We start from the raw sequence: 11,813 nt of genomic DNA on the forward strand, positions 1-11,813 counted from the left end.
CACAGCTGCTCTGCCCTCTGGAGACTACGGGTCCAGAGAGGGAATCAGAGCTCCCACAGAGAAATTTCTAAGGAGTGCCGTAGCCTCCCAGTTGCCATGTCTTTTAGTCCTCCTCAAAGCAATACAAACAAAAGGGCTATTTATTCTACCACATTGCAATAAAAGAGCACAGCTTCTATAGCAGTCAGTGACTTTTAGAAACCAGTGGTTTTCCCCTTCACCTCGAGGAGAGTTGAGCTCATGTGCATTGCATCACTGAAGGGAAATTACAAAATCAAAAGGAGCAGACCCATGACCCTAGGGACTTAGAAAAAGGCTATGCTACTGGACTGCCAACAAGACATTTTATAACCACTTCTCTGGCTGTAAAATATAAGAAATAGCACCAGCCTCCCTGGTAAACGCAGGTGCTCACAATGTAAAGACTATAGGAACATTGCACCCTGTTCGTCTCTGACCCCCCTGGTCAAGAAAATACATAGGTTGTTTGGGCAGTTTGCCGTAGCCTTCTATGTGCCAAAGAAATGCAGGAGGTTGAGGTAGAGGTTTCAGGAGACTTGTCAGTCAAGATCAATCCAACTGTAGATGAAAGAATATTGATGTTCTTCTTGCCCTGGGTATTAAATATTGCGGCATCTGCTCTTCTGGGGTTTCTTTACGTTTATTAACAAGGACATGTATTGCAGAAGCCTTCTAGATGGTAATGGGCTTATTTAGGCAGTTCCTAGAAAGTGATACTCTGATCTGTTTTGTCTGGACAATTGCTTCCACCCTGTTCTTGCCTTGAAGCTATATTGCCTCTACCCTGCTCTTTGCTCTAGGCAATGAAAGCCTTGAAGACAGGGGTGGTATAATTGCCCAGCACTGTTTGTGATAACTAGTGCCTTTTGGAAACTAGAAAGGACCTTGTACTTTAGAGCTGTGAAATGTTCCCAGCCCAAAGCCAGGATGTTTAATTTCCCCAATAAAACACCAAAGAAAGTTCAATGATAGCTGTCCATTGTTACAATTAGATCAAAGAGGTTATTTCATTCATGACTTGAGATTTGACAGATATAGCCAACCCTAACTGCTCTTTAGAAAAGAAACTGTAAAAAGCACCCAAGATCTAAAAGGGTTTTCAGATAAATCATTTAATCTTTTATCAGATGTTGGTGATTTTCATTGAAATACTGCATAAGTCTAAAATGATTGATTCTTGCAGAAACCTAAAATTTAACTAGAATCATTACCAGCAAGCCACAACATAAAGTGTTAGTTAAATCAACCAAAATCATGACTATGTCCCCAGAAGTTCAAAGGTTCAAATTCCTTAAACAGTCCACAGCTTTGTATCTTTGCGTCCTAGAATGATCTCGATAACAACTCTAAAGGAATTGCCAATCAAATTGAGGAACAGTTTAATTGGGAGGGGGGCTTGAGGGAGAGGATGAAATACCTGTTTTCAGCCCTCGCATTTTCAGTCTTGATCTACTTGTCTTTTCGGTCTAGAACAAAAAAATACAATTTTAAAACTTTTTTTAAATGGAGAAATAATTTCATTGTCCTTTAGCTCATTTGGATTTTTTGAAAGCTTTCTAATAATAGTATAACTAAGGATTTCTTGTCACAATTCAATTCTTTAAAATGTACATGCAATTAGTAATATCAGTATAATAAATAGAATCTATTTGATTAAAGGGAAGCAGAGAGATTATAACTGAGTTTTACTGAGTCACTGAATTTGAGGACTGTGCTAGGCCAGTTTTCCAGGAAACCAACTCGGAGATGGAGATTTGGGTGCAGGAGGTTCTTCAGGAACTGCTATGGGGAGCGCTACCTGGGGGGAAGGGAAGGAATCGGGATTGCGCAGAGGGAGAGGCTGGGCTCCAGTGTTGCCCCAACAGAGGCCAAAGCCATCCCTTGGGAAGCTCTGGAGCAGGGATGGCCCTTCAGAGGTGTCTGCACTGAGGCGAGGGGCTGGGCTTTGGTACCCACCACACTCCGGAGCCAGTCATTCTGGGAAGGGATGGGACCTTGCGCCAGGCAGTTCTCTGCTACAGAATGCAATTGCTAGGGAGGGGTTTGGTTGTGAGCTGAGGGTAATGAGCATTTGGCCCTGAAGAGGGATCTGGGTGGCCCACCATGGCAGCCACTACAGGCACTTTTTTTGGGGGGGCCACACCTCGCGGCATACGGGATCTTATTGCTCCCCGACCAAGGATCGAACCCATGCCCCCTGCAGTGGAGGCCCAGAGTCCTAACCACTGGACCGCCAGGGAATTCCCAACAAGCACTTATTGATATTTGTTTTTCCAGCTTTTATCAAGTACTTGGCAGACAGCAACAGTCATTGCCAGGATAATCATTTAACGCAACATTAATTCATCTAACAGTCGATTTCCTACTGTATGCCAAGGACTGTGCTAAACTTTGGGGGTAAAATATTGAGTAGGAGGCGACCTGTCGTTTAGGATCCCACAGCCTAGCAGGGGTTTTGGACAGAGAGGCAGATGAAGACAGTCTGGCATTTGCTCTAGTAGAGGGAAATAATGGGAGGGTGTGGGAGAGTTTATTAATGCTGAGTAGGTGGAGGCAAGAACACTTTAAAGAGACAACTCTTAAGATAAACCACTGTCGCCTAATCGTTCAAATGTAACCTCTCTCTCCAGCTTCATCCTTGCTCGAAAAGCTGACCGCCTTGCTAAAGTCCATAAAGAACTAAGGTAAGAATTTACACCTGAAACGTATAAAAGGTTAGCTTTATATTGTGCTTGTTGCACTAACAACAGGATAACAGCATTATGAAAAACGCAATAATTCATTAATCTCAAAATCCCAACAAATCAACCTTTTTGTATTTCGCTATGCCCCCTTGACTCAGTCCTTGTCCATATGTGTATATCAATTTAGTTTCACATCTTTGTGTTCGTTTTACAGTGGTTGAGAGGTAGGCTTTCCCAGTAAGTGGATGGAGAAAAATCATAAAAAAGTTAGCTGTGAATAAAGCTTAAGAGGCCAAGTCCCAATCACCTTGCCAGACCATTAGCCCTTCTCCAAGTTTCTCTGACAGGTACTTTTTCTGAAAAGCAAATCCATACATAGGTCTTCCAACCTATTCCAACTTGTATACATAAAAGTATGCTCCTTTGATTATCTGGGATACAGCTCTGATGTTCCCTTCTCCCAAGAGCTTCCTAGTAGAAAACAATTATTTTAGGACAATGGCTTTTTTCTTTTTTTCTCCCTTTCTCTCTTTCTGTTTTGTTGTATTTGTTTTGCTTTGTTTTACACTGGAATCCTTTGTTCAAGTAAAATCTTACCTGGAACTCTTACCTGGAAACACTCATTAGGCTGTTGGGGGGCTGCCTCTGGACATTTCTGGGCTTCCCTTCTTTAGGGTAACCCTAAATCCTTTGTTAGCTTTTGAAGAGGGCCAATACGCATGCAAATGTATACTTCTCTCTGCATTTGATTTAAAAATTAAGCAGCAAATCCACTAGCAGCCCTTGCTTTGAGAGTTACTTTGATGACTTTGCAAGTCAGGGAAAGGCCGCAGAAGTTCCCGTGTTTGCACACGGATTTGTTTATTTGAGCAGCCATGAGATTTGATGTCAGGAAGGGAACTATTTTATTGTTCACCTACTCACTCAATAGAAGAAGAATTTGGGGGTCCAGTGATGGGGAATGATTTGTTCTAGGCTCCACAGCTAGTTTCTGACAAAGTCAGAAATAGCATCTAATATGTACTTTTTTTCATTACGTCACACTAAGCTTGACATTTTCTTTTGGATTTCCTGCTTTCCCTCCTTATTAATAGTAAAATAAATACCAGCCTGGATGTAGACATTTGGTTATGATTCCACATAGTGGCTAAACTTCTCAAAATTTTTATAAGGCAAAAACCCTTAGAACTCCGAGTGTCATTGACTGAAGTAATGGTTCTCAGGACCAACTGCATCAACATTTCCCAAAGAATGTTTGGAAAATTTTTCTGAGGCTGATAGATTATGATTTGGTAGGTTAGGGATGGGGCCCGAGTACTTGTATTTTTTAACAAGCCTTTTGAGTGATTATGAAGAGCAGCCAGATTTAGAAACCAGTGGGTAAATTCAACTTGCACAGTGACCTCTTTTGGCCATCATTTAAAGTACATTCTGTTGGGACTTCCCTAGTGGCGCAGTGGTTAAGAATCTGCCTGCCAATGCAGGGGACACGGGTTCAAGCCCTGGTCTGGGAAGTTCCCACATGCCGCGGAGCAACTAAGCCCGTGCGCCACAACTACTGAGCCTGCGCTCTAGAGCCCACAAGTCACAACTACTGAGCCTGCGTGCTGCAACTACTGAAGCCCGTGCGCCTGGAGCCTGTGCTCTACAACAAGAGAAGCCACTGCAATGAGAAGCCCGTGCACTGCAACGAAGAGTAGCCCCTGCTCGCTGCAACTAGAGAAAGCCCACGCGCAGCAACGAAGACCCAACGCAGCCAAAAATTAATTAATTAATTAATTTTAAAAAAATAGTAAAGTATGTTGTGTTATTTTTAGAGTCCAGCTAATCAATCAATGCATTGCTCCAACATCCTTATCTTATATAACTTTTCTAAAAAATTTTTATATTAATGAGAGGAAGGGATGGAGAAGATAATTTCCTGATGTGTTTGTATGAACTAATCCTTGACTCATTTAATAATGTGAAGTATAGTAAATAATGACTTATATTTCTATTATTACTAGTTTATTATTCATGAATGAAAAATTGCCTACGAAGTAGGTTGATTAGATTTTAAGGTTCACTCTGTTGTAACAAAGATTTTATTATTTTTTATATACTGAAAATAAGTTAAGCATTATTAAGTTTTTCAGAATAATGATTGTCAATACTTTTGTTTTCTAATTGACTCAAAATGTCAGAATTATTTCTTGTAACACTCATGTGAAGTAGGTAAGAATCAGTCACCTATCTTATCATAGCATAGGAAAGAGGGTACCATACTTGGCTGAGGATGGATTTTGATTCAGTAAATTTTTATTGAGCACTTACTACAGGAGGGATGCTCAGGAGAGTAGACCCTCGACCCTGCCATTAATTAGCTGAGTGATGTTGAGCCAGTCTCTTCAGTGCACTGAGCCTCAGCCTCCTCACGTCCGAAATGAGGGGCTTGGATTAGACAGAGAGAGACAGTCAGGTGGACAGTAGTCTTGAGACTTCTTCCAGTTCTGCCTTTCCTTTATCATTATTGATCTGTAGTATGAACAGCTCCTTGAAGGAGCTGTATAACTGGTGTAAGTGTGAGCATTTGGATAAATCTATAAAGTTACATTTTGTCCCACATTATTCAGAGAGATTGGGGACACATTTAAAAAATATTTTCTAATGTAACTTGGCAACATTAAATTGGCGTCTTTTTTTTTTTTTTGGCTGTGCTGCATGGCTTGTGGGATCTTAGTTCCCCGACCAGGGATCAAACCCGGGCCACCTGCAGTGAAAGTGCAGAGTCCTAACCACTGGACCGCCAGGGAATTCCGAAATTGGCGTCTTTTAAAATCTGTTTATTACTAATAACTATAACCTTCCCTTCCCCCCTTTCTTCCCAGCTCAACATTGTTTTACCGTTTGTCTCTTTAGCTTATAATGCTTGTCTTACAGATTTGAATTAAACCCTTTGCCATATTTTTTTACAGTTGCTTATTAGCCTGTAAAAAATATTTTGGAGCACTTTTTAAAAAAGTTTTATTGGGGTATAGTTGATTTACAATGTTGTGTTAGTTTCAGGTGTATATCCACTCTTTTTTAGATTCTTTTCCCATATAGGTCATTACAGACTTTTGGGTAGAGTTCCCTGTGCTATACAGTAGCTCCTTATTATATTGGAGCATTTTCAGTATTTAAACTATATAAAGACTAAAGAAGGTAAACACCTAAAGTATATAACTGGATCAGTGGGAACCTGTTCAAACAATTCCCGAAATAGAACCATTCATTTCTAAAATGGGTGATTTTAGTAAATTAGAACTTTTTAATTTCACCAAGAGTGGTTGTGAGTTTAAAATGTATCTGTTTCAAGAAGTGCTTAGATAAATTAAGCTACTGATTTTTAATATATAAGATGTGCCTTGTTCTGTGCTGGTCATTTACATAATGAATTATGCGGGTGACCAAAGACTGTTTGAGGTAACATCACATAGCGCATCATGCCCAACCCCCGCCCCAGATGCCCTTTGGACCCAGTACTGTGTCCACAGACCATTCTGTCAAGTGACAGGTTATTAGCTTGGAATAACCGTAGGCCTCTCCTGATATAGCATATTTTATGTTATGTTTAAAAGATTAAATGGGGACTTCCCTGGCCGTCCAGTGGTTAAGGCTCTGCGCTTCCACTGCAGGGGGTGCGGTTCGATCCCTGGTTGGGGAACTAAGATCCCACGTGCCATGCGGTGCCGCAAAAAAAAAAAAAAAAGATTAAATGAGCTTTATATGTTCATAGATCTTTAAAACATAAATATAGGATAGTTAAAAGACACCATCATACTTACTATAGACTTGTAAAAGAGATTATTTTAGAATTTTACATATTCCAGAAAAGTGACTTAGAATCAATTCCTAAAACTGAATTTAATCTCATTTTCCCCATTTTAACTGAATAGATATGGTATTAGGTAGTGAAAGAGGCAAAAATGTAAAAGAGAAGAAAAATTCTGTTGCATCTTCAAAGCACATGACTGTATTCAGGAAAAGAGTTAATCTGAGTGCAGAGATTCATGGAACTGTTCATACAGAAGGCCATTGATTTTAAATTTTCCCTTAATAAATCTAGTTCATTGGCAAGAGCCCTGGAACTCATTGTGTTTATTCTATACTCATCAGTCATTACTTCCTTAACATTTTTTGGTTCTTTTTTATAGGAAGAGGAAAATCTGTGAGCTGTACGCCAAAGTGCTAGGATCCCAAGAAGCTTTACAAGTAAGAAATCCCCAGCTTTAATCCCTAGCAGGTTCTGCTCTGTTTGCTCTAAGTGGTAAAGCAAAGCAGATTCTGGTTTCCTGACAGTCTTATGAAGAGAAGGAATATGCTTACTGGAGGTTTAACTTCAGCAATCACAAAACACCATTAAAAGCTGCTGTCAGTGTATGCAATTTCTGATGCAGCAGTTTCCTGGGCTGTTTAAATGTTCACTGGATAACTGGCAGCCAGTTGTAATGAGAGGCAGGAGCTACAGGTATTATCTCCAGGGTGATTGAGATCAGTTCCCAGAACAGAGGTCCTGCCCTCTTGTCAATGTCAAATGACAGCTGCAAAATAAAATCCCAGCTGTATCGTCATTTGTTGGTGAAGACACAGTAGTATATACTTGATGAGATAGACTGAATCTGGACTCTCTGCCCAGGTCAAAGTCATACTAATTTGTTTTTCTATCTGCAGACTCAATTCACACTTCATTTAGAAATTTCAGTGCTTTCAATCCACCATTGAAAGCAATTATGAGAATGGAATTCTTTTTAAAGGCCCTACCAGATAGCTGGGGGCTCTTTCAGGGGATTATCTCTGAACTGTTCAAAGAATAAACTTGCAGAATGTGTTAGGGAAATCAGAGAAGGTTCTCTCATGTCCCTTGGGAAACATTTTTCATCTTTAATTGTTCCCTTTTTAGCAGGATTCCCATCATTCACGTTTCCAGCTGAGAGAAGGGGTTCTGAAAAAAGCCTTTTTCTTAGACACTGTGCTTTTCTTCTACCTTCTCCCTCCCACCCTTTTTTTTCGGCAGTAATGCCTTGGTAGATGGGGAAGTAAAGTCTGTTATTTAGAGAATGCGGAGATTGGAGCAGACCTTTCCAGAACCTGATTGTTGATGGGGTCCTAAAGACTTCAGAAACTGCATGGAGATGCCCTGTCTTCCAGATATTGGAATACTTCACGTCCCTCCTGGGCAAGAGGTTGAGAAAGTCAAAGTATACACGTTTTGTCAGTTGGTACCTCACAAAAGGCCATTACTTGGTACTGTCGTGTTTCCCCTTAAGTTAGAAAAACAGCGCTGCTTTTTTTTTTTTTTTGGTACAGACTATAATTTTATTTCTCACAGAACACTTAAAATCTTCATCCTCATGGATTTTAATCATCTGTAGCTATCCAACATCTGAATACTTTCCTTATATTTTATTAACTTCCCATATTTAAAGTCCCTCTTTCTTGAGGTAGAGAAGATTCATCTCTCAAGATTCCTAAGCAGTGCAGATTCTAACAAGGAGACATACACATGCCTTGAATCTGTAAATGAGAGACAGGAAGAGGTGGCTGTGAGAAGGGGACTAAATATTCTAGCACACGTGGTCGCAGAGCCCAGGAGCAGGAACAGTGCTGCTTTTTTTTTTTTTCATGTAAACTTTTTGTTAAAGTAAAGCACATGAGAGCCTTTATTGTTGACTGGTGGCCTTTCAGCTTTGTCTTCCCTTTGAAATTTTCTCCCCATTTGACTGCAGCCGGTGCACTATGAAGAGAAGAACTGGTGCGAGGAGCAGTACTCCGGGGGCTGCTACACGGCCTACTTCCCCCCTGGGATCATGACTCAGTACGGAAGGTACTACCCAGACCCTATACCAGTTGATACAAGGCGTGAGCCAAACGTAAAAATAGAGAAGCAAAGCTCAATGGGAATTTAAAAAATAGGAATCAGCATTCTTATTTCTAATGTCCCAGATAGTTTGTGTATTTCTGGATGTCCATAGGAAAAGAAGTATGTCCGTACATAGGACAGTAGCCGACAGCACATAAAATAATCACAGGACACTGGTGAGGATTTCAGATGTCAGCACTACGTGTGAGAATTCTGCAAGCTGCAGTGTCCTCCAAGGGGCCTTCTTGAGCTCAACTAAACATTTAGTCGTGCACAACTACTCTAGGCTCCTGGACACCAGTCTACATAGAAGGACATGGGCTAAACGTGTCTTGCCGGCAGAGCAGCATCAGACATTCCTCTTCACGGGGAAGCATCCTCACTCACGGGGAGTTGACATGTGTGCAAGATGGGAGAGTTCACCTTAGCTTAGAAGCCCCACGCATCACAGGAGCCATGGTCTCTTATAACAGCCTCGTAGTCAGTATCCAGGGTCCCCGCAAGGGACATGCCCAGTTACAAGATGTACCACACTCAAGAAAGCCCAAAGTTATAGACTCTTCCCAGATATTTACAATTCATGACAGTTTTCCCATCCCAGATACAATTTACCAATGTGGGGATGCAAGAGAGCCATTTTTACCACAAGCAGTGCTGCCTGGCAACATACATGGCATTATACCTTCATCAGGTTTCTAGAGGAACAGAACTAGAAAGTTAACTCAAGGTCACGTGTGTCCACAGAGGAGGAAGAAGGGTTTGTTAACCCTTACCTTACATGAGCTTTTTGTTTGTTTTTTCTTGATTGAATTATTAAATAAGCAATGATTTTAGTTCAATTTTAGGTTTGTGCCAGAATCAATCATTTTAGACTTGTGCAGTATTTCAGTGAAAGTCATCAATATCTGATGAAAGATTAAATGATTCATGGAAAAATCTACTTAGGTCTTGGGTGCTTTTTACAATTCCTTTTCCAAAGGGCAGTTAATGTTGGCTATTTGTGTCAAATCTCAAGCTGAGAATGAATAGCCTTTGTTAGTGATAACTGTATTGATGAACTGGAGTGCCTCTGGAGTCTAGAAGATGGGATTAGGATCAGGAATAGATGAAGCTAGGGATTCCTGAGTTGGAAAAAGGCGTGCCAGTGGGTTGAGGTGAAGGCCTTTGGGGTGGAGGTAGCGGTTTAGGAGATTTCATGAAAGTGGCTGCAGACGTGGCAGGAGTCAAAGCTGACAAGGTAGGAGGGGACAGTTGCTCATTCAGCCCAACCTTTCCGTGGGTCTCTTCACTAGGACCTCTTCATAAGAGAAGGCCCATTTTGCTACCCTCAGGCAGTCTCTAGATAAATCCATAGAAACTAACTGTACAGAAGGTTTTTTTTAATTGAAGTATAATTGATTTACAATGTTGTGTTAATTTCTGCTGTACAGCAAAGTGACTCAGTTATGCACTTATACACATTCTTTTTTATATTCTTTTCCATTATGGTTTGTCCCAGGACATTGAATATACTGTAGTTCCCTGTGCTCTACAGTAGGACCTTGTCGTCCATCCATTCTATATGTAATAGTTTGCGTCTACTAACCCCAAACTCCCAGAGGTTGTTTTTTAAGGAGATAGACATATAATCCTTCGGACATATAATCCTTCGGGTCTCTCCTTTGCTAGAAATCAGTTTCTCTCCCTGTCTTCCCACTCGCCACCATGGTTCCTCCCGGCACCCTGGGAGTATCTGCATGGCTGGGGTCTGCAGTCAGATGTGATCTCATGAAGAACTCACCCCTTACTGTAGGTAGCAGAATGGACTGCAAACAGGAAACATGCAGCACATAGATCTGAGTGTGGTCTTAATGCACATTCTTATATTTCTAATTCTGGCTGGCTAGAAAAAGGTCATCATCACCTTTAGTGATTGATGAACTGATGGCCTGATTCTCTCTGGCTTGAAAGCTCAGATCCTTTGGTGCAGGCCCAGGAAACAAGGAGGAACCTTTCACCTTTGGCTGAGTTGCATGGGAGTTTTGGAAACAATCTGAGTTTCCTTGTCTTCTGCGGGGTAGATGAGGGCAGTGATTGGCTCATTGATCCTCAGCACCTTCGCAGGTAACTCTGTGTGACCTCTCTGTTCCCTTGAAGGGTGATCCGCCAGCCCGTGGGCAGGATTTACTTTGCTGGCACGGAGACGGCCACACAGTGGAGCGGTTACATGGAAGGAGCAGTAGAGGCCGGAGAACGGGCAGCTAGAGAGGTAAGACAGGAAGCCGAGTCGCTCTCCCTCCTGAGTCCAGCAACATAGCTGGCATCTGGTCTTTCCAGATCTTACCACTGATGGTCTATATGTCCACTTCTCTGCCCCTCACTCCACGCACGAGGCTCATCTGTGGCCAGCAGGGCCTTGAATCTGTCGAAGCTACAGAACCTCATTTCATAATACCATGGCCACTTTCTTTCAGGTCTTGAATGCTTTGGGGAAGGTGGCAAAGAAAGACATATGGATCCAAGAACCTGAATCAGAGGTAAGTTTGGCAGCTCCGTCTCCATAGACCAGGAATTGCATGTAAAAATCTCTCATCTTCTAGCCTCTGATGTCATTGTAGATGCCACTCTCCAGGGCAGATCCACACACTGATTTTACTGATATGTTTTGCCCCTCCTTGTCCGTGTAAGAGTTTTCTGCTAAAGATCTATGTTCGTTCATCTAGGATGTTCCAGCTGTAGAAATCACCCACACCTTCTGGGAGAGGAACCTGCCTTCCGTGACAGGCCTGCTGAAGATCATCGGATTTTCCACATCGATAACTGCCCTGTGGTTTGCGGTGTGCAAATTCAGGCTGCTGACCCGATGCTGAAGTTTCAGCTTCATGCTTTCTGCTTACTCTTTCCCAGCATCATCAAAAGCAAAATGTTGACAAATTGAAAGGCTGTGTCATCGGATCATCTTTAAGTACACTGATTTAACCCCTCAGTTTAATCTCAGTGTATCACCTCCTTAATTTCCGTAAGATCAAACTCCATCTTGTGATTTGTCTGTAGACCAGCTCGTATTGATTGGTAGAAAATAACCTTGTGATCAATTTCTTAATTTCAAGAAGTTAAAGTTGACATGCTCATAAGAAACAGTTTCTGTGTCCTGTTTTTCTCCCCTTTAACACAAAACGTCTGATGAACGCAGAAATGAAGCATTTAACTTTCTCTCTGTAGAGGCCGAGTAGGTTAAGGCCCAGCCT

General features: G+C 41.6%; 1 protein-coding gene across 1 annotated transcript in view; it reads left to right on the forward strand.

The window, feature by feature from the left end:
- The window catches only part of MAOA (monoamine oxidase A), a 73,625-nt gene extending 62,031 nt beyond the window's left edge, over positions 1-11,594 (forward strand). Inside the window, exons 10-15 of the mRNA XM_061179497.1 lie at positions 2,652-2,705; positions 6,881-6,938; positions 8,453-8,550; positions 10,723-10,834; positions 11,040-11,102; positions 11,289-11,594. Coding sequence (XP_061035480.1) covers positions 2,652-2,705; positions 6,881-6,938; positions 8,453-8,550; positions 10,723-10,834; positions 11,040-11,102; positions 11,289-11,435 — 532 coding nt within the window. The 3' untranslated portion in view covers positions 11,436-11,594. The remainder of the gene's footprint in view (positions 1-2,651; positions 2,706-6,880; positions 6,939-8,452; positions 8,551-10,722; positions 10,835-11,039; positions 11,103-11,288) is intronic.
- Positions 11,595-11,813: the final 219 nt, after the last annotated feature.

The sequence above is a fragment of the Eubalaena glacialis genome, chromosome X (genome assembly GCF_028564815.1).
Source record: "Eubalaena glacialis isolate mEubGla1 chromosome X, mEubGla1.1.hap2.+ XY, whole genome shotgun sequence".
NCBI classification, from domain to species: domain Eukaryota; kingdom Metazoa; phylum Chordata; class Mammalia; order Artiodactyla; family Balaenidae; genus Eubalaena; species Eubalaena glacialis.